Source organism: Rhopalosiphum padi, chromosome 3, assembly GCF_020882245.1.
Source record: "Rhopalosiphum padi isolate XX-2018 chromosome 3, ASM2088224v1, whole genome shotgun sequence".
Lineage (NCBI taxonomy): Eukaryota > Metazoa > Arthropoda > Insecta > Hemiptera > Aphididae > Rhopalosiphum > Rhopalosiphum padi.
In genome coordinates, this window is record NC_083599.1 from 17,371,689 (window position 1) to 17,394,372 (window position 22,684).

The 22,684-nt window shown below is 28.7% G+C and overlaps 4 protein-coding genes across 6 annotated transcripts; all 4 read right to left on the reverse strand.

Moving 5' to 3' along the window:
• Positions 1 to 1,884: 1,884 nt before the first annotated feature.
• LOC132927182 (tubulin beta chain-like) lies at positions 1,885 to 4,872 on the reverse strand. The gene is made up of 5 exons (XM_060991662.1): positions 4,739 to 4,872; positions 4,485 to 4,593; positions 3,948 to 4,143; positions 3,706 to 3,865; positions 1,885 to 2,873 (listed from the first exon to the last, which is right to left on the reverse strand). Exons 1-5 carry the CDS (start codon positions 4,793 to 4,795, stop codon positions 2,058 to 2,060), a joined length of 1,338 nt encoding a protein of 445 aa, XP_060847645.1. The 5' UTR covers positions 4,796 to 4,872; the 3' UTR covers positions 1,885 to 2,057.
• A 921-nt stretch (positions 4,873 to 5,793) lies between these two features.
• On the reverse strand, positions 5,794 to 7,479 carry LOC132927506 (micronuclear linker histone polyprotein). The gene has a single exon (XM_060992048.1). The coding sequence runs from the start codon at positions 7,300 to 7,302 to the stop codon at positions 6,547 to 6,549; it is 756 nt and encodes a 251-aa protein (XP_060848031.1). The 5' UTR covers positions 7,303 to 7,479; the 3' UTR covers positions 5,794 to 6,546.
• Positions 7,480 to 7,998: 519 nt separating this feature from the next.
• On the reverse strand, positions 7,999 to 12,923 carry LOC132926974 (WD repeat and FYVE domain-containing protein 2). The gene is made up of 8 exons (XM_060991414.1): positions 12,770 to 12,923; positions 12,518 to 12,694; positions 10,623 to 10,764; positions 10,164 to 10,390; positions 9,716 to 9,955; positions 9,473 to 9,578; positions 8,848 to 9,071; positions 7,999 to 8,762 (listed from the first exon to the last, which is right to left on the reverse strand). The coding sequence occupies exons 2-8, from the start codon at positions 12,676 to 12,678 to the stop codon at positions 8,627 to 8,629; spliced, it is 1,236 nt and encodes a 411-aa protein (XP_060847397.1). The 5' UTR covers positions 12,679 to 12,694; positions 12,770 to 12,923; the 3' UTR covers positions 7,999 to 8,626.
• A 2,634-nt stretch (positions 12,924 to 15,557) lies between these two features.
• On the reverse strand, positions 15,558 to 17,929 carry LOC132926960 (mitochondrial import inner membrane translocase subunit Tim23-like). 3 transcript variants are annotated; one of them, XM_060991389.1, is made up of 5 exons: positions 17,783 to 17,929; positions 17,440 to 17,685; positions 16,512 to 16,776; positions 16,264 to 16,433; positions 15,558 to 15,739 (listed from the first exon to the last, which is right to left on the reverse strand). In XM_060991389.1, the coding sequence occupies exons 2-5, from the start codon at positions 17,465 to 17,467 to the stop codon at positions 15,621 to 15,623; spliced, it is 582 nt and encodes a 193-aa protein (XP_060847372.1). In that variant the 5' UTR covers positions 17,468 to 17,685; positions 17,783 to 17,929; the 3' UTR covers positions 15,558 to 15,620. The 3 variants fall into 3 exon arrangements, with proteins under 3 accessions (XP_060847372.1, XP_060847373.1, XP_060847371.1); XM_060991390.1 differs by having other exon boundaries at positions 17,440 to 17,674; positions 17,783 to 17,916; XM_060991388.1 differs by lacking the exon at positions 17,783 to 17,929 and having other exon boundaries at positions 17,440 to 17,776.
• Between the last annotated feature and the right edge of the window lie 4,755 nt (positions 17,930 to 22,684).

Below are 22,684 nucleotides of genomic sequence, written 5' to 3' on the forward strand. Positions count from 1 at the left end.
CCAACCTTGGTCTTTTTTTTTAACTTGTATATCATTGATCCAATACAATAAAAAATGTATTTGTTATGTTTGATAAAATTATTTATATTAATTACAGACAATATTTCTCTTAAAAAGTTTTACTCTAACATATGTTCAAATTATTATTAATATGCTGTTGTAGTATGGTTTTGCTCTTTACTAGTATCATCAATTCATCATCAACTCCTAAAAACCTTTCTCTAATTTAAAAAAAATAAAGCACTATCTTAAGTGCAATGCTTGAATCGGAAAACTAAAAAAAACAAGATCCTACACTTAAAAAATATAAATAAATATTAAATTATATTCCTTAGCTGTTATTTAGTATATTAACATAATAAATTATAATATTTCATCAAATAAAATTTTAATGTTTTAAAATTAAATTAAAAAGTAAAGAATTCCAAAAATACATTTTGTTTAAAGAATGTGTCATAAACTTGCACATCAAGTTATTTGAATAAAAATAATTAGGAAAGGTGTTCTAAAAATGAACAACAAATTGTAGTAGTTTCCTTTTATACACAATAGAACACTGCATAACTACTAAGGTCAAGTTAAAAGTGATGATCAATTATTAATATGGAAGAAGAAAATATTTTAGTCATATTTCTATTTCTTCTTAATTGAGATTTATAAATGTATTTGATTTAAATGTTAAACGATAATTTACAGTAAATTTAACTTCTTTTGTTAAATTACTAATATTATTGAATAATTTAAGTATTAACATAAATAGGTATGTACTGTTTGCTTAAAACAAAATCTTATATGAATGTTTTTAAATTGTCTTACTAAATAAAAAAATAAAAATATTTCTGTTTAAATTTTAAATGGATCAATAGGTATTCTTCTTTAGGGCAATTTTAAAAGCTTAATACTTTCCTTATAACTCAATAATACAAAGATAACTTTAATGATACTATTGAAAATTGATACTAATAGTTTAAAATGTTCATCTAAATTATTATTTAAATACTCCCTTTTCCTTAAACTTTTTTGTCAAAAAAAGAGTCATGAATCAATTCAATTGAGAATTTGAGAACAAAATCCGGCCGGGAAATCCGAATTAACACAAAATGGTAAGTATATATAATATATTATTATAAACAATTTTTAGTCATTACCTAATACATGATGCGCGACTAATCCGTAATAAAAAAAAATACTAACTACATACTCGTATTATGACTCATGAGTGCTGTGGCCTGTGTTAAACCAAAAGTTTGGGTTTTCTCAAAAATATGTTAATCACCCACAATGCTGAACTTCCACCTAAGTAAACTAGGCAGCTGCCCTGCAAGAAGCCCAGCCCAGGCCCCCAGCGAATTATAAAAAAAAAACGTCACACACACATTGCAAGATAGATCAACATTAAACATGGAGAAATAGTTAGTGATGTGTAGAATATTATTTATTCATTTATTTTTTAAGGCTTATAAGAATATTATTACGAGGTAAATAGTAACTTGGAAATTAATATTATGTTACACTACGTTGTTATATATGTATAGAGACTATAATGAGATAATGTGCATCGGAACCGTGTTTTAAAGGCCCCATCTTAAGATGTAGCTTCCTTGGGGTCCTGTGACCGTTAAGTTTGGTTGAAAGCACTGATGTATAATTATTTGAAAATTCCAGGAAGTGCTTGCAATTTGCAACTTCAGTGCCTATGACATGACACTGCGACAGTACCGTCAGTACCTAACATATTATTATTATTATTATTTAGGTATACACACACAAACGTACATCGATGGAATAATTTTAATTATATATATTTTGATCACCAGAATTAACAATAATAATATTATGATGATTAGACAGAATATTTTATATATTTTTATACATATAGCCATGTAGATATTTCGCGTGCACACACACGCTGTATATTATATGATTACGTCACACCAAACGCATACCGCACCATAAACGCATCGCCTCGTTTATTGTGTAGTAGGTAGAGTAGGTAATCGAAATAGGTGCGTGTAACATAATATTATAATCTGTGATGGACGGCAGCTGCTTCGGGCTTACGCCTCTGCGTCCTCGTCGTCGTCATCTCCCTCGCCGTCCTCGTCGACGGTCGCGTCCTGGTACTGTTGGTACTCGGACACCAGGTCGTTCATGTTGGACTCCGCCTCGGTGAACTCCATCTCGTCCATGCCCTCGCCCGTGTACCAGTGCAAGAACGCCTTGCGCCGGAACATGGACGTGAACTGCTCGGACACGCGCTTGAACATCTCTTGGATTGCCGTGGTGTTGCCGATGAACGTGGCCGACATCTTCAGGCCCCTGGGCGGTATGTCGCACACCGCGGTCTTCGTGTTGTTCGGTATCCACTCGACGAAGTAGCTGGAGTTCTTCGTCTGCACGTTGAGCATTTGCTCGTCCACCTCTTTCATGGACATGCGGCCGCGGAATATGCTGGCGGCCGTCAGGTACCGGCCGTGGCGCGGGTCGCACGCGGCCATCATGTTCTTGGCGTCGAACATCTGCTGCACCAGCTCGGGGACGGTGAGCGCGCGGTATTGCTGGCTACCGCGGGACGTGAGCGGCGCGAACCCGGTGATGAAAAAGTGCAGGCGCGGGAACGGCACCATGTTGACGGCCAGCTTCCGGAGGTCGGAGTTGAGCTGTCCGGGGAACCGGAAGCACGTGGTCACGCCGCATATGGCCGCCGACACCAAGTGGTTCAGGTCGCCGTAAGTGGGTGTGGTGAGCTTCAGGGTCCGGAAGCATATGTCGTACAGCGCTTCGTTGTCGATGCAAAACGTTTTGTCGGTGTTCTCGACCAGCTGGTGCACGGATAACGTGGAGTTGTACGGTTCCACAACGGTGTCCGATACCTGCGCACGGAAATCGTGTGAATACGCGATAAAACGATTATATAGGAGACGTTGTATGCGCGAGTTATTACGCCCGATTGCATACAACTGCGACAGTAGCGTATATAGGTAATTAGGGTTACGGTATATAGCAGGGATGGGCAACTCAATACTACTAGAGGGCCAATTTTTTGAAAGTGTAAATCTAACGGGCCAGAGAACATAGAAAGCAAAAATAATAAAAAAAAAAAGGTCAATTCAATTTACAATTAACATTTAAAAAATTATAAAAATTTTGTCTACGTTTTATACAATAAAAATTATATCAGTTTTATAAATATAATAAAATAAAATACAAAAAAATCCTAACATTTTATATTTTTATAAAGTAATTTGAAATGTAGCACGGGCCAGTGGCCTATTTAGTATAAGTAACGAAAGACCGACGCGTGACGTGATGACAGGGTCGCTGTATACCGGCGTAACTATGTAACTAATTTCAAGTCGAATAATTGAAATATACATATTTAAACATCTATCATACGTTTATACTTATTAATGACTATAGTTAGGTAGTAATTTTTACCGGTATATAATCTATATAATATACTGTAATGCACTCGTCTATAAATTAATGTAATAATAAATAACCCTTGACAGAAAAACCAACTAACGTTTAAATAATATGTTTAACACTTTCAAATAACTGATGCTTTACATACGTAAAAGTAAACCAAATGTAATTATTTTATTTAATATATGCTTGCATTTAAAATGAAAATGTAGATAAATATATTTTCAAAAAAAATTATTATTAAAAATATTTTAAGAATTTAATTTTAATTATAGGTACCTTGGGCGAAGGAACAATACTGTATGTCGTCATAATACGATCCGGATATTCTTCCCGAATTTTAGATATCAAAAGTGTGCCCATCCCGGAACCAGTTCCGCCGCCCAATGAGTGGGTCAGTTGAAACCCTTGCAGGCAATCGCAACTTTCTGCTTCTTTCCTGAAACACACATTTTTTTCCCAGTTATTTAACACGAAAACCGGCAATGTAAAATTATTCATATAATCGTATATTTAAGTACCTGACTACGTCCAAGACAGAATCCACCAACTCTGCGCCTTCCGTATAATGTCCTTTGGCCCAATTATTTCCCGCCCCGGATTGTCCAAAAACAAAATTATCTGGTCGAAAAATTTGACCAAAAGGGCCCGATCTCACCGAATCCATAGTACCCGGTTCCAAATCCACAAGAATTGCTCGAGGTACATATTTACCACCTAATATTTCGTTGCAAAAGTAATCGTATTATTTTTTATTATTATTACACAATACGCATTAGATACATACAATTGATATCAAGACCGTAACTGAAAAAAAATTTCGGAGAGGGGGTCCAACATTTTTTTTAAATATAAACGTTGAAAATGTATAGTCAATAAACTGTATTCACCACTAAAATATTTTTACTTTTAAAAATTTCGGGGGGGGGGGGTCCGGACCCCTGGACCCTCTTCCCAGTTACGGCCTTGATTGATATTTTTTATAATAAGTAATGAAATCATAGAATAATACAGTGTAACTAGTAACTAGAGACCCTATTATTCATAAATTAATTTACCGAGCGCTTCAGTATAATATACATTGATCCGTTCCAGTTGTAGATCAGAATCCCCGTGATATGATCCGGTCGGATCAATACCGTGTTCATCGGATATGACTTCCCAAAACTAAACAGTTTATAATAAATATATAATATGTAACACTTAATCGTGTAAGTACCTATCATTTATTGGTAATGAGTACATATAATTATAAATGTTATGAAAAATTATTGAAATCTCATTTAGAATGTATAAATATTAATTGAATTACCTTAGCGCCGATTTGGTTTCCGCATTGACCCGCTTGTAAATGACAAATTTCCCGCATGATTATCGTACACCGGTAATCGAATTAGATTTAAAAGCAAAAAAAAATTATGTGAAAGACGAAAAATAGAACTGAAACGTTTGTACACTATGTACTACACTAACAAACAAGACACCGAATAGAATAACTAAGTTCTCGTAGGTATACCAAATTGGCCAGCCATAATACGTGACAGATGATCGTATGAAAATCACCGATGGTGTTTATTTCCAAAGACGCTTAATATTTGCATTGTATAACCATTTTTTGTGGGAAAATATGTTCAGAATTTGAATATTAATTGTTAAATTTCCCAAAGCAAACTTATAATTCGCCTTATTGAACACCGAAGGTCTATATACTTATGCTAATAATTTCATCATACAAATACGAGTAATCAATTTGGATTTTAATTTTTTACTTAAATTGTCACCGAAACTCTTGGCAGTCGACAGATATACTGGATATGTATCAATTTTATTTTCCGTACCTTTAGCTAGTCATTTTCGTATTTATTATATGTTAATAAATAATATGTCTGTATTCCGCATTCAAAAAGTATACTTTTAAAATTAAAATAAGTACCAACGTGCAACTGTGCAAGATAACACACTTACTTAGATAACATACTTATTCGTTTATCCAGGACTGAAATATGTTTATTTCAGTCCTGGATAAACGAATACTGTGTAGGCATGTTCCAAGTCAATAGAAGTCGATATTTTTTCCTTATAATAAATAATAATATTTCAAAATTCAGCTTACCTATAAAAACCAAAAATCCTAATTTTATAATTGTTATTGTTACTTTAATTTTAATCAGTCATAATTATATCGTTGTAAAATTACCGCGATAGTAACGACTAAAGAGTAACGAATAACGATAGGCGGTAATTAAAATAGTTAAATTGTTAAATAAGAATCAATTTATACATAACAACATAACAATGTAAATAGTATTTACTACTATGTACCGTTATACTATACCTATATCGATTATAATCAGGTAGGTACCTCGTACCAATATAAATTATGAAAATACTAATTGTATTAACAAATACCTACCATTAAACTATTAAATTATGCTAATTTGTACATAGAAATATCATACTGCAGAGATAAATAGGCAATTTTTATCCTACCCCAAAATTTTAAGAAGGTCTCACACAGAAAAAAACACCACTTGCTCCGCTCAAAAATGTCTTAATGGAAAAAAATAATTTCTATATAATTGTAGTTGCAACATACTATTCATAACTATTGTGCAGTAAAGATAAATAAACGATCTTAGTAGAGATATAAATACAAAATTTTAATTAAAATATTATAGTCACTAGTACTATAATACTACTGTATGCTGTGTCTACTGGCAACTCACATTGTGAGCAGCTCGCTTTATTGAAAATAAAAGTTGTTTCTCTCTCTTAATTAAAACTATTTCTATTAACTATTTATTTTAGTTAAAAGTTTGGTTTAATTAAGAATAGTTAATTATTTTTATAGTATGCATATTACCTAATTAGGACAATTAGGTATGTATTTAAAAAAAATTAGGGGCATTTTCCAAGTATTGGGGTACTTATTTTCCAGAGTCGATCGGAAATTAAAGTCTGCTCACGCCTATGAAATGACATACGCATATATAATCGTTGTGATCTAAGAATTAGAGTACAAATATGTTTGTAGTTTATTTATTTTTAAAAAATATTGTTTATCACTGCAGGTGTAGGTATTTGTCGTGTTGGAAAATATTTAAAAAACGGATGACTGCGTCAGCATTTGTGTGATTTGCTACTTGTGCGGCGTCGGGGTTTCCGGGACCTCGAAGCGTCGCGGGTAGTCGATACCAGCAAGTTGTTCGATGGTGTTGCGTCGGACATGTTTAATTCGTCGGCGGTGGAATCGCCACACTCCTCCGCGAGGACTCTCCTCTGCCTGCGCACCATTCGCCTACTCGAGGACCTCCTCCTCCGGCTACCGCTGCGGCGACGGCGGCCCCTCGCAGCATCCGTGATTTCAACGCCGTCGGACATTCCCGCGAGGTCTTGTCTGTCTACGACAGTGTTATTGCCCGCGACTCTGCGCCGCCGGCCACGGCCACTCATGCTCCGCCGTCTTCTACTCCGCGACGACGACCGTCTGCCCCTCCGTCTTCTACTCCTCCTACCCCTTCTCCTACGGCCCATCGCATCAGCAGCTTCGTTGTCAGCGTCCGTGGACGAGTCGTCATCGTAGCTGTCCTGCTCCTGGCTAGTATTATCCGATGTGTCCTCCTCAGTGTCCTGCTCGTCTTCGTCCGCGCCACTGGTTACGCTCGACCGCCTGCGGCCAGCCCTCCTGGACCTTCGCCTTGATCGGCGTCTACGTGACCGACGGCCTCGTCTCATCTCGACGATACCGCTGACGAAATTGCCCGGTTGATCGATGACTAACTCGTCTGTCGGATTGTCAACCGTGTTGTAGTGATCACCTTCGCGATCATTGCCGTCCGTTGGCACCGAAGTCTTGTTTCTTGCCATAGGGGCCATATGGAGGATGTATTGGCAATCAGATTATACTTGAAAATATTTAAAAACTATAAAATAGTGTTTTAAAATTATGTTTCCGCGTCCGCAAAATAATATTTGGGTATCTATTATAAAACTGCCGAGCGCGACTTAATAGCTCAATCTAACGCTGTCGTGTTTTACTAGTGCCTAGTAACACTAAAATTATTAATAGCTAGATATATAGGTATGTATTATGGCATTATGCATACGCCATACAATATTTAGGTAGATACCAGATACTATATTATTTATAATTTTTTAATAATAATTCGAATAGCTATTACATTTTATTGAATAATAATAATGTAAAAAATTATGGCCCAATTAAGAGTGATTTAAAATTAAAATTTCGATGTATTGAATTGCGCTTCAATTTGTATACACGTTATTTTATATGATTTGTTGTCTTTTTGAAACCTTAACTCGTTCTCAAACTGTCAATTTTTAAGTTAGATAAAAATTTGATGTCGGAAAGTTGTTTAAAAAAAATGTAATTTTAACTCAAATTAGAGGGTTTGTAATTCCAAAAAAAGGTAAAGATTTAACTAATATCTGGCTCTGCTGTATAGCTTTACTGTTATACATAATACATAGAAATAAATAGTTTCAGATAAGGTGCAAATAAATTATACTAGAAAAGTATTTATAATCCTACATTTCAAACACAAAATATAGTTACTTTATAATGTACTAAACAAATTTATTATTAATATCATCATTTTGATACATGTATTACCCATGGGCCATGATTAAAGATAGTAGTACTATCTTTAATCGTGGTATTATCTAATGATTTGTTAAAAATTCAGTTATGTATTTTTAAATTTATTAATTTAACTAATTTACCAAAACATACAGTTTTACAGTTGAGGGTTGAATGCAGCCTAATCTGATCCTTTAAAATTAAATTTGTTCAGTCAATTAAATATTAAATATACTGCAACTTGTATAAATAAACAATAGGTAATAATAAATAAAAAAAGGTTTTAAATAATTTGCATACTTAAGTTTATTTTTACTTATGACATAAAATACCTAATTTACTATAATAATAATAGTAGGTATAATTTAATTGATTAAAATTATAGGTTTTCAATTTATTTATATGAATATGTGTTTGTGTTTATATTGTATTATAAACAAATAACATTATCATCCATTAGATACAATATTTTTTTTTAATGTTTAACTAAGTTATTTTTAAAGTGATAAATGCATAGATATAGGCTCATTTTCTAAGTTTAGGTACAGAAAAGAACCTTAAAATATTCAATGGTTAAATATATAAATTGCAAATGAGAGTTTATAATAGCGTTGACACGTCCCAAATTTTTATAACTCTGTCTTGACCAACTGTCACGACACATTTCCGTTGTAAATCCATTGTAATTGACATTACGCTATGCTTAGTATCATGGAATGTTGCAAGCGGTGTATGACTAAAAACAAATAAGTTTGTTAAATAGATCATAATATAAAACATCAAATATCAATATATAAATATAATATCAAAATAAATCTTACTCTATGTTACTGCTGCAGAATTTACAGACCCTTACTGGAAGCTCAAATCCCATAGATGGTATGGTCGATTGTTCTTGGCTACATTTATCACAAAGAGCACGGCCACATGCTCTACAATGATGTTGCCTTGAACCAAATTGTTTGCGTTCAAATATTCCAGTGATATTCCATAAAAATGGTCGGCTACAAGATTCACAGTTATCTGATTCAGCCCAAGGAGGTGTCTACATAAGAATTAATAAATAAAATTAATTAAACGAATAGAACGAAACACAACAAAATCTAAAAATCATTGCTCAATGAGAAAAATATATGATAATTATATGCATAAATTTTATAATTATAAACTGCAAGATATTTTGTTATACATTATTAATGTATAGCTTAATTCTTATCTTTAGTACATGAACTTAAATTATGAGATTGGTCAGTTTAAAACTATTTATAAAAATAGAAAAAAAACAAAGCAGTTGTGGTAACGAAATGGTAGTAACTTGTAACAATAATGTTATGTAGTAGAATTACAATTTCACAGTATATAAAAAATGTTAACACATAAATATTTTGTTTTGATTTAGGAATACTAATCAAAATTGAAAAATGTAAATTTACTTAAAAAACTTACTTCTTTTCTTTCTGCGTTTAAATCCCAAAATACCAAGACAGAATCTTCGCCGGCCGATATTAATTGATTTTTAGATGATACAAATGCCAACGATGTTACTCGATTACTAAAAAAATGTATAATTTTTTTTTATTATTATTATTATTATACTTGCAATTATTATTACAATATAATCATTAATAATTATAAATTATTTCAAGTGATGATAACTTAAAATTTTAATTAGATATTAAAAATACATACGTATGACCATGAAGTTCATAAGCCGTGCCATGACCTCCACCAATATCCCAAATTATAATTAAACGATCATGTCCAGCTGAAAATAAACGTCTTGTTGATGAATCCCAAGTGAGCATTTCAATACATGCAGTATGGCCAGTCAATGTAGTCACAACTTGTAACCCATCAGCCTTTATGTTAAGCATTGTAATATTTCCAGAGTAATCTCCAACAAAAGCATGAGCTGACTCAGCATCATATCTAATTTAAGGTAATGTAAATCAAATTTACTTATATTCTGTACAACTATTTACACATAAACATGATACAATCAAAATTGTATTTATATACTATAAATATTATTAAATTATTAATCACAATTATGTTTATATGAATAATAACAGAATTATTTTATTTATAAAGCTACTCATTGCTATTCTTATTAGATAAATTTTAATTCAAAGGATACTCCAAAGATGTACACCACGCTGCACACACAAATGGAGGGCCAATTGGATTGCCATTTTTTGCATTATGGTATTGAAATCTTTTATCACGAGATGTACTTAAAATCCATTGTTCCACAGCACCATCTATGGCTACTTCAGTCCAGATCATTCCAGTTATGCGGCCATAATGAGCTAAAATATCACCTATAGGCTCCATGCGATTAAAATCCTCTTCTAAAATAAATTCCTGGTTAAATAAAATAAAATTTTTGAATAATTTTCTGTTTATAACCAATAGAAAAGAAATAATAATATTAATTACAAACTAAACATTAAAGTAAAAATAACAGTTGTATAAAGATGAAAATTATCAAATTTAATACTTAAAAAAATTCGAAAAAATTTAACAAATACAATAAAAAAAAGTGTGTTTCACACTTTTAAATAAACTATTATTATAATAATGATGTGACACTTACTGATATGGTTCCATTTTCTTGTCCAACAAATAATTGTCTAGATATTGGTCGATAAAATAAATCAACAGCAGGTGATGGCAAATAATTGCATATACTTGGCCAATATTGACCTGAATCTCTTTTTAACCAAACTCTAACAGATCTGAAAATGTTAATAACTTAATTAATGGACAAGAATAAATTAATACTCATTACAATATTTTAAGTAAATAAACTTTCTGAAGATTATATGTATACTATAATTTTTTATTTAATTAATATTATTTTTAATGCCTATGTACTCGTATAAACAATAATTCCATGAGTTAATACATTATTACAAAATAAAAATCAAGTATTTATATCTAGTATTCTTAATCCAACCTAATCTAATAATATTGTGTTCTTAAAAAAAATATTAAGATAAATTGTTATTACATAGGTATACTTTTAAATGATTTATAGGAAAATTAAAATTAAGAGCAAATAATGAGTTTGCTTTTAATTAATTTACATCATCTTTATAGTAGATAATGTTTACAAGAGGAAATCATTTTTAACACTTGGATAAACGTTCTTTCATATATTATAATGAAAATATCAAAGAAGTAATAATATTTAAACTAATAACAATGACAATTTTAATTAGAAATAAAATATATTATATTAAATTATTAAATTAGAATTCATTATATTTTAATTATATGATAAATTAATTAATGCAATTTTTTAAATACATAAGTATATTTTGATTTGAAATATTATTTGTCAAAAATTTAAAATTAATGTTAAAAAAGCAATGCCTTTTCTAAGATACTTTTTATTAAGCTAAGTAATCTTAATTACACAAAAACTGAAAAATTAATAAATATAAATGATTATGTATACAATATGTATTACAATTTATCTAGAGTAGTGAATAGAATTCCAAACATAATACATGTTTTTTTATTTTTATAAATTAGACATTCATGTGTTTTTTTTTAAGTGGAGGCCTCACTTTGTTCAATATCAAAAATAAATATTTTTATTTTAAAATAAATTATTTAAATATAAAATCTTATGTCTATAGTTATTTTAATATATTGTGATAACATTTAATTTACTTGGAAAAAAAAATTATCTGACATTTAATACATTTTTATACAAAATGTATTAAATAAATACTACTAGATTACTTATAGTACCTTCGTGTAAATGTTGTAGTCTATGTACAATATTAATTATCATGCTTATAACAATATAAACTAATTACTTTTCAATGTGTTCCTAAATTGAGCCTAAACAATTTAAATTATAGGCTATCTAATATAATGCGCAAAATAGTATATATTTTAAGAGGATATCAACACATTGTTTGTTTATACTCTCTAACCCACATGAAATATGACAAATTTGTGATTAGCAGTTCTGCTTAAATCATCATTGTTAATGTTTATATTGGAGTGAATTAACCTACTCTTGAACTTAAATTTTGTTATATTATAATATAGTTGTATTGTTTTTACAAAAAAAAAGTAATAAAAACATATTTCTGTGTTCACGATGTCGGACCAAATACCTATTATTAAGTTATGAGTTGATGATAACCTTATCGTTATGTCATAATATATTCTACAGGTAGTTAATTGTTAAAAGATCTATAATATGTAATAAATTAATCTATAATGAATTATTTTTATGAGAAATTGCAAATTTAGTATAGACATATAAATCATTTAAGATGTTACAAGTGAGGCATACCAGCGAAACTTGTATCAGACGTAGATGCATGACGATTAACTACTACATATCAAATTTTTCATTGTAAAAATGTTTACACATTATAATAAATCACTTTTTCATTAGTAGATATAATATTTAATGTACTATAAAATAAAATCTCAACCAATCTTAAATTAAAATAATAATATTACCGATCACTTGAAACACTAATGACTCCATCAGTTTCCGGAATAATGATGGCCTTGTTCACATTGTCACTGCATCCTTCAAGTTTGGCCAATAATACAGGCTTGCGGTTTGAATTGAACTTATCATTGCTTGAGCTTGGCCCAGGTTTGATTTGAGCTGCCATTTTTCAATCTCACAGTCTTTAAAACGATGATTAAATTTAGATAAAAACCAATAATTGACCACAGTTTTTGTTGAGTGACGAAAATCCTTACTATGTTAAGATACACACATCTACAAGCTAATTAAATAAAAACATCCAAGAATATAGTTTTCATAATACTATTAACGCATACAAAATCAAAGAATTACAACAGATTATTGTTTCATATCCTTATCAACAAAGATAAAAACGGTCCCATCATTTTCTTCTTATCATATCGTTCAAACAAACGTTGCATACAGAGTGATTTTATTTTTGTTAATTATGCGAATAAGGCAATTATTTTCCAGGCATTAGACAATTGAAAATTTCAATCTATTTATCGACATTTAGGTTTCCAATTTTGAAGACATAATAATATACTGTACGAAGTTGAAAATTAATAAAATCGCAGCAAGTATGCCGACTTTGATAATAAATAATCACTCTGTATACCAGTTGCGCATCGAATTATCGAATGGGGCGGCTTCGTCGAGTTCGTCGCTTTGAGTTCAGCTGAACTGAGCTGAGCTCGGCCCCTCTTTACTCTTTAAAGTTTTTAGTACCTACTTTGTTGTAGTTAATCATACTATTTAAGCTCAACATTTTTGTTTTATTTTACCAACTTAGGTAAACATAATTATTAGTATTAGTAGTTAGTACGTATTATCATAATTTATACTATGTGCGCCATGTTCAAATACAATGTTAATGATACTTACGTGCTATTCGGGACGCAGACTAACACGGCGCTCTATACGAAAATTAACTAGACTACTGGGTCACTAATACCATATGATTATTGTTATTTTGTTAAGACTACCTACCAGTTTATTCGACAGAGAAATTAATTTGATAAAAATCATATACCATTTACTATTTACTATTATGGTTATTCGAAACACAGACTATTAAATGGTGTAAAAAAATTATAATTTACCTACAGACCTGGATGAAACTTGCCGAGTTATATTCTTAGAGTCGGACAATATTTTGGTAGTTTTAAGATTAAATAGACTTAATTTTTCTAACCCATTTTACGAGTTTTTAGCTAGTTAAAGTTCTAAGACGTCAATTTATACCCTTTATGGCACTGCCTACCTATGTCAAAAAGTTGTAGACACCTAGCGGTTTGGAATCGTCAGAAGTGTTATTACTTATTAGTTATTAAGACATACATTTAAGCATAAAGTGTATTTATGCTAAGATTAATAGTTCAGTTGGTCGTTGTTAACTTGATACTATATTAAATAGTTGGTTTTTAAAATAACTAAAAATTATTAATAATAGTAATTAAATTATTATTGGCCAATGTAACACCACAAGTTTAAACACAAATTAAGATATATCTTAATTCGTGCTTTAGAGTATACAGTAACCTAATCATCGAGAATATCAATTAGGTTGACACGAAAAATTGATATTATTTAGGGTACCTGCAACATTAGGTTAACAAAACAAATATAGATTATACAAGTAAAAAAAACAATAATTACGAAGTATGTAAATATAATAAAATTATTTTATTTAAAAAAAAAATCTAATACTTATTAGATATCTATAATCTATAGGACATATTTTTATTGAAATAAAAAAATTCTGAATATTTAAATTTGACCTATTTGGCAGCAGCGACTGTACCACTGAGATATACAATATAATTATAAGCAATATGTCACAATTGTGTAAGTGTATTTAACATATTTTTATTGAGATTACATAAATGACTTAAAAAGATTAAAAAAAAGTGTGTACATTTATGCTGAACTATATTATATTATGTACATACTCCTTTGCTTTATACAGAGCAAAAAAAACAAACTGCATTTTTTATTTAAGTATGTGACACTTGAATCTGCAAAAGAAATTTTCAAATAAGTCTTATATTTTATATGATATAATAATGACATATTTTATAAATGGATGAAAGCAAAAAAATAAATTAACACACATATTTTATAATCAATATAATATTCATGATAGACACACGACACACCAAAATCCTACATTTGTATGCTTTATGAAAAGTACAAATTTAAAATAAAAATTAGACATACCAATATTATTAGTTTTTATTCTTTTTAACTAAATAACTATTTGAAGAACTACTTCCATTTAGTAGGAAGTTAAAAAATGTATAATATGTATATATATAATGGACTTCTAATTAAATATTAATTTAGTTGAATGTAGTGTATATAAATATAGAAATATGTTATCATACTCAAAAAAATCAAATTTTAAAATGTGTTTAAGTATGACAATGATATCTATAAATTTATTATCAAATTTAATTAATTGTATTAAATTGATGAGCTCCAATAATAATTAAATATGTTTAAGCTCGCTTTAAATCAACATTGACTATACCTAATACTAGTTCTTATTTATTATAACCAACAAACATGTTATAAATTAATAAAACTACAAACAAAATATCTAAACTTTTCTAATCTTTCCAGATAAAATATATACAAATAACAATTACATCAGTCACTAAAATTAACACTAGACGAACAGCAAATCAATTAGTCAAATAAACATAAGGTTCAGAATATCCCTTAGTAACTAACTGATAGTTTTATAATAGAATAAGGTGGATGAATTACATTTTATACTTTTCAACATCAAGACAAATTTATTTTTGCTAACTGTTTCTTTAAACTAGAGGATTTGATAAATTTATCAGAACCATAACAGAAATTATATTGAAAACCAATTCAATTAACAAACTTAAAATGTAGTTATTAAAATATCTACGTTATACACATACAAATATTTTTTAATTACAATTCAATAAATTTCATCAGGATAGGACTCCAAATAAGTTAATAGTTTTCACCAATCAAAAGGCATTATACTGTATATCTAAAAAACTATTATGAACATTTATTTTTGCGAACATTTTATTTTGGTAAACATTTTTAGGAATGAAATACGTTTCTTCCCATTTCTTTAATTTTATCCCTTGATGTAATTAAGCTGAATGCTGTAGCAAGACTAAATCCAATCAAACCACCAATGCCACACCTTCTAAGGCCACCTGAAAAATTAAAATAAATAATTAAATATAAGTAAATATATTTTTTATTTATACAAATATACATAGATAGATGATAAAAGTTAAATGATGGTCCACTATATAATGCTAAATAAATGTAATATTTGTATTACAATTATTAATCTGTTATTGGAATAAATCATACCTGATTTATAATCAAAAATTATGAAACATGAATTCACTTTGTGAAAAGACTTTTGGACCAATTTTAAGAATATTCTATTCATAAGAAACATTAACGATTAAAAATTATTAAAACTAAATCTAATATGTTTACTAAATATATGTTTTAGTCAAAGACTAATTTAAATAATTTAATTTCTAAGCAGAGAATTATTTTAATTAACCTTCTTACTTATAAATATTCTATAATAAACTCGTATGAAATAATTTAAGTATTTTATTTATTTGAAAATAATTTTTTTTTTTACTTTTTTCATTGAGATTTTTTGTTAAATATTCTAAAATAAAATAAATTATAACTTAATACTCAATTAACCACTAACTTGTTGCTTTGTATAAAAGTCCAGTGCTTGTTCCTGCTACGATAGTATTAAGCTCATCTTCACATCCCCGGGTCTTTTCTAATATGATACCAAAGATACTATAGTATACAGATAATGTTCCAAATGTATTAGACAAACGTGCTCCATTTTTAAAAACATTATTTAAGATCCTGAAAATTTATATAACAATATTACTTTCTAAGATAAATCAATAATACACTATAAAGCATAATATTAATAAATATTACTGTGTTCTATTGTATGTACTAGTTTGATTTTCCATTGATGTCATTTTTATACCACTGTATATTCCACGTATACCACCAATTGTAGCACCAATCAAACATGATGTACCAATTTCAGTGAATGACAATTCAAAACGTCCACGTTGCTTGGAACCAGCTCCTTCCAGAAATATATATTCTGGCTGAGATGACTGAGGTAGAAGTTGAGGGTCATAGTTTAAATATGGAGACGGAACTGATGGAAAACTATTCAACATTCCTCTATTGGCTAATTCAAAAATAATAAAAAAAAATAGCGAAATCAATAATTGAATTATTATTATAAAATTATGTATAAAGGGTATATTTAAATAGGTAGTAAGGTTTTAGTTGTAATCGCCATACCTACTATAAATAAACATGTGACCTTTTTATCTTAAATAGCACACCTTGTAGCACACTATACAATGATTTGTTTTTTTCACATTGTATACAGCCTAGAAAATGTATATTTGTAGAACCCACGATTCAGTTCTTAGTGAATATTAGATATTATTGATTTTATTGAAAAGAATTTTTTTTATTTTATTTTATATTATGTCAATTTAAATATTGAATTATAGATTGTAATAGTAATTAGTACTAATTACTAATCCTACAAAACATAGTAGGTATCTATTGATATTGAACAAGAATACCAAAAATTGATAGTCAAATATAATGTGCATTACAAAACTATAAAGCATTAGAATTACTATGAAACATAACACAAAGGTAAAAAAAAAAACACATGTATAGGCGCCGTACAGGTCGTATATACTTTAGTCTATCAAAGTAATAATCTTATATAAAATATTAATTATTGATGGAAGTAGTTTTATTGAGGAAAAAAATCATAGGTATATTGGAAAGAAATTGGTATTACCAAATATTTAAAAAAATGAAACAATACCTTTATCATCGCCCTCTAAACTGAACATTTTCGTTTCTGAAGGTAACGAACAGTTCACAAATATCTGATTCTTCAATAATAAGGTTAGGATAGTAGGCGTTCAATGATTATGCTGGTCCAAGCATCCGTATTTGACGCGTAAAGTTGTGACCATAAATCCCACACCTAAGTCCCTTAATAATTGAAGTTTTTGTTCATCAATGGTAAAACATACAGCGATGTAAACTGAATGTACCTAAAAGTCAACTTATAGAAAATCAATGATGAACGTTGATAAGTTATACGAGTATATCACAGTTAAATTAATAAATATTAAATAATAACTAATTGAGACTTAACTCACTTAAAAAATTCAAGGCTGAATGATGATGAAAAAATGAAAATCGAATCAGTATTTTTTGGTTATGTTTTATCAATACAAATTATAATACGGAAAACTCTAGAGATAACGTATGGTGTTTTTACAGTACTGCGAAATAAGCAACACCGACTAATGTTATCGCCTATCTGTATGCCGTATTGTCGTGCGTGATTGTGGAGGCTTGTTTGGAGGTCATCGCTCGTTATTAATTCCTCCATAGGAAGAATAATATATTAGTGTTTTTTTTATTTTGTCATCATTAGTCTATGACATTATAACAGAAGCAAAATAAGTTAAATAATTTCACGATATTACACAAAGCGTATCCCATAGGTACTAAATTTTGACTTGGCCAGTTCAGTTCGGTTAGCTTTGTCGGTAGACCTAGATAAGAATAAATTAGGTATTAATATGATATATTTTTTATTGTACCTATTATTTATCTCACTATCTCAGTGTGCTCTTTATGTAGGTTTAATTTAATAGGTATACATTCAATATTAGGTAGGTACTTAATAAGTATGTTTTAAAATGTCAAGTAGTAAGTAGTAGTACACACCTACAAAAATATTTACTTATTTCATATTTGATAATGTATAAGTATTCGAGGAATTCAAATACCTAGACGTCGAACATCGAATAGGTACCTGAACCACGTATACTTTTCTGAGTACCAGAGTACTCATACATGCTAGAAGTTAGTATATTTACCTCATTTACCTGATGTTTAAGTTTTTAGATTCTGCAAAATGGTGTGTACACGGTTTCTAGAAGAAAAAATACTTACATTTTCAACTTTGAAGACTATTTTTGGCAGTAAATTAAATATATTTATAAGCAATAGTAGTACTATAACACTGAAATAATAGTTATTGTAGACTGTAGAGTTTCTGTGTTAGTACTACTTATTTAGGATAAATGGAAAATGCTCGCTATGGTTCACTATTTTTCTGGAATTTTTTACCCGAAATCAGTTCTTGACAAAATCAACTTTATTTATTTGTTGTAATTCAAAAATAATCTTGAAATTTGTAACAAAATTGTTGTTAACATTTACTAATTTACTATACATGACTATAGAGTAGGTATTAAATTAGTGCCTATAACTTTTTAGTGGTAATTGGTATATATATTATAGGTACGATATATTATAAATTTATAACCTTATTTCGAATTGATCCACAATACTTAGTAATAAAGAAAATCCAAAAGCCAAAACTAAGTTTTACAATTCACATCACAAAAAAATATGTATTTATGTATACATCCTTTTATAATAAGTACCGTAAATACCGAATACAGCAATAATTATAGGTGTACCTACTATAGTTAAAATTGTACACACTTGTAAATTGTAAAAAATCAATTATAATAATAGGTACCTACAGATGAATTTAAAACTACATATTATTACAATTCATATCACAAAAAACACTGTATACATTGGTATTATTGTAATATATGCTATAAATACAACAATTAAATTAATTTGTATACTTGTAAATTGTAATAAATTAAATTATAATAATATACTTATCAATTTAATTTAATTTTTTTTTTTTGAATATTTTATTGGAGAAATCACAATCCTAAAATCAATATTACTTATACTATTTAGTATAATATTTATTAATCAATATTAATTTTAGCCATTTTACAATAAGAGCATAAACGAGAGATTTACACAAGTAAATCAGGAAATTACTTAATTGGCACTTAATGATAATACCTACTATAAGTTTTTTATTATTATAGTTATTACTTATTATTTTATACTGTAGAAGCATAGAATATATATCGTAGTCATGCAAGACTAAAAGTTTAACAATATTGATTTTGAATATTTTATAATTCAATAAAAATTAAATAATTAATTAATTTGTAGACAATACACTAAAAAGCTATACTATATACTATATTATTATTATTATTATTATTATATTACCTATATCATATATATATATAAGTTTATGTTTTTGTTCGTGTATTACTACACGTACGAATCTATTAAATTGCAATGAATTAGTTTTAGCTAATATATATATACTGCCAGCTGCTACGATAATTTTTTTTCGTAATAATTATCTTCCATTCGTTCAAAAATTATTAAAATTTAATTACATTGGTATAATTATAAGTTATAGCGTTATAAAGTATTATATTTCGCGGTAGAATATTTGATACATTTTTTAACCAATTAAATATTACTATATTAGTAACTAATATATTTATTTTATCGATAATGAATGACAGTGATAGACGTATTATAGTGTATAGATGTATTGATATTTATTATTTACTATTTATCATAGCATTATAGTTTATTTTAACAGAAATGAACTCCACCACTTATATAGTTTGTTCAGTATAATAGTGTATATTGTATATATATATATATATATATGTGTGTGTGTGTGTGTGTGCATAACTCTTGATTGCATGTCTGACGTCAGTTTATATTATGATTTATAGGTATATTAAATCAGTCCACTTCCTAATTTTTTTTTAGTAAAAGTTAGCCCTTTCTAACCTTTTTACAGTCTTACTTTATTTATTGAGGTTTCGTAATGAAATTAAGTTCTTACACATATCTCCCTAATGATGATATTAAGTTTCTTGTATAAGTATACTTGAAAGGTAATAACTAATAATCATTTTAAAAGTTTTTATATATATTTTTTTTACTACATTGCTGTAATGCTATAAATTCCACTTTTTAAATTTGTTTTTCTTTTTTGAGCGTCCATCTTAGGAATATTCAACAGAATACTTCAAAAAGTAGGTATTTGACTAAATTATATAATATAGGCTTGTCAATTAACCATATTCATTTGCAACCATGTATGTTTTTATGTAAATGTCATTATGACATTATTACCTATATTATATATATATTCAATATATTCAAAATTGACAAATCAAATTTGAAATATTTTTCTTAAAAAGCTCAAGTAAATGAATGACGTAACTAAATTTACTCGGGAAAAAATAGAATTAAACATGCAAATATTTTTTTTCTGATTAAGACTTGGTTGATACCTATAGTAAATATATATTTTCTAATAAGGATAAAATATTATACCTCAATATTGCGTCATTCTCGAATGTTGAAGTTACTTTAAGAATATTAATTTATATGCCAAATTCGTGCAGGGAAAATATATTATTCTGTATAAAAAATAAAAAATTCAACAATTATTTACGATCATCATTAGCCAATGAAAAATTATCAAATTACTCAATATTATGTATGATGAAGACATGATTTTACCAAGATTGTAGATTTGATAAGTGAAGGAATGAAATATTCAAAACTTATAGCTAGAAAAAAAACATTTATTTACATTAGAACTTTTATAATTTATAAATCATTTTAGATTCCGAGCGAAGCAATTAATGTAGTTATTATGGTTTTACAATGTATGTTTTTTTATGTCTATAATCACCATTTGGGACGTTTTCGACAAATTTATTTCTTTATCTTGATATAATAAAAAGGCGAATAACTGTAAAAACTTTTTCACCAAGAGTTTTTACTATCATTTTCTTTATGTACGGTAAAATTTTTAAAAATTCTGATAAAATATTTAAGATTGGGTAAAAGGTAAAAATGCTTGAAAATGTAATCAAAGTTCCTAAAAAGTTGATCATTTACCAATTAAAAAAATATCAAAAATGTATAGTTACAATATTTTTGTTGTGAGCATTTAAAGTTAGAATTTTAACAAATTTCGTTAAAATCTAGAAAATGTATAAATTATTTCGTAGTTAAAAATACTTTAAAAATTTTAATATTTATGCCTAAGGTTTAAACATTTAATATAAGGCTCCTCATTAGTTTTTCTACCTTTGAAAAATATAAAGTTTACCGGAAACTCACATTAATTTTTATGAATATTTGAATTCCATATTTTTACACATTAGATATTCACCTGTATTGTAGTAATTAATAACTATTTCTCCAAAAAAATGTTTTGATTCTATATAAGTCTCAGCCAAACGCCCAAAAACTTTGCTTTTAAAAATAATAATATAACTGCATGTTATCCCTTACCCGTGGGCCGTGGCTACTATTATAAAACTCTTACAACCTGATACAAATGATACGTATGCAAAATTTAGTGTTAATAATTTATCAAAAACTTTGGATTATAAATACGTCATTTAGATATAACATATAACTCGACGTCTCGACTAATATTATCTATCCGCCAACTATCTCTCTTATGAAATATTTTTTTTTGTTAAAATTGGTAATTATCATAGAGATATATTAGTATAGATGATATGGTCGAGTATTTGTTTATTTAATAAACCTCAACCATGTATACCTAATATACTTTGACTCTTACATATAATAGTTGTTACTCAATAATAAAATAAATAATCATTAACCGTTCAGCGCAAAACTGCAATATCACAAAATACTGTATAGTATGGTAGCAGTAAAGAGAGCCGAGAGGCGAGAGGTATCTATTCGTTTTTGTATTTATAATATAATATAATATAATATAATTTATTATTTTATTATATTCTATTCGGTTGTTGAATTGACTCGCTTTTGAAAATATTTCCTGCCTATATGCCCGCCGACGTGTAAGGGTCCAGTGCGTGATATTTCATACTCTGCAACTGACGAGGAGTACTGGTAGTAGTAGTAGTAGTAGAAAAAAAAAGTCGACAAATAAAAACATAACAATACAAAATAAATACGTAGGTATAACGACGACTATAACCCTTCTATATACACACATACGGCGGTGGCGGAGGCGCGGCGGCGGTCATTCGAATATACGCGGGAACCGTACGCATTCCATCGGTGGCCGTTGCTGTGGTTGTTGGCGGGCGGAGTGGAGAAAATCCAGTGTGCGTGCTCGTTTACGC

Bases quoted from the DNA above. Each gene is read 5' to 3' on its own strand.
- LOC132926974 (XM_060991414.1), bottom strand. From the start codon at position 12,678: ATGGCAGCTCAAATCAAACCTGGGCCAAGCTCAAGCAATGATAAGTTC. The intron at 9,956-10,163 runs GTATCCTTTGAA...ACCTTAAATTAG, and splicing joins GCGTGGTGTACATCTTTGGA to ATATGATGCTGAGTCAGCTC. The intron at 9,579-9,715 runs GTATGTATTTTT...ACATTTTTTTAG, and splicing joins TATGAACTTCATGGTCATAC to TAATCGAGTAACATCGTTGG.
- LOC132927182 (XM_060991662.1), bottom strand. From the start codon at position 4,795: ATGCGGGAAATTTGTCATTTACAAGCGGGTCAATGCGGAAACCAAATC. The intron at 3,866-3,947 runs GTACTTAAATAT...TGTGTGTTTCAG, and splicing joins TCTGTCTTGGACGTAGTCAG to GAAAGAAGCAGAAAGTTGCG. The intron at 2,874-3,705 runs GTACCTATAATT...TTCCGTGCGCAG, and splicing joins GTATTGTTCCTTCGCCCAAG to GTATCGGACACCGTTGTGGA.
- LOC132926960 (XM_060991389.1), bottom strand. From the start codon at position 17,467: ATGTTCAGTTTAGAGGGCGATGATAAAG. The intron at 16,777-17,439 runs GTATTGTTTCAT...TTTTTGAATTAG, and splicing joins TTTAGAGGGCGATGATAAAG to CCAATAGAGGAATGTTGAAT. The intron at 15,740-16,263 runs GTTAGTGGTTAA...TTAATTTTTCAG, and splicing joins ACTTTTATACAAAGCAACAA to GTGGCCTTAGAAGGTGTGGC.
- LOC132927506 (XM_060992048.1), bottom strand. From the start codon at position 7,302: ATGGCCCCTATGGCAAGAAACAAGACTTCGGTGCCAACGGACGGCAAT.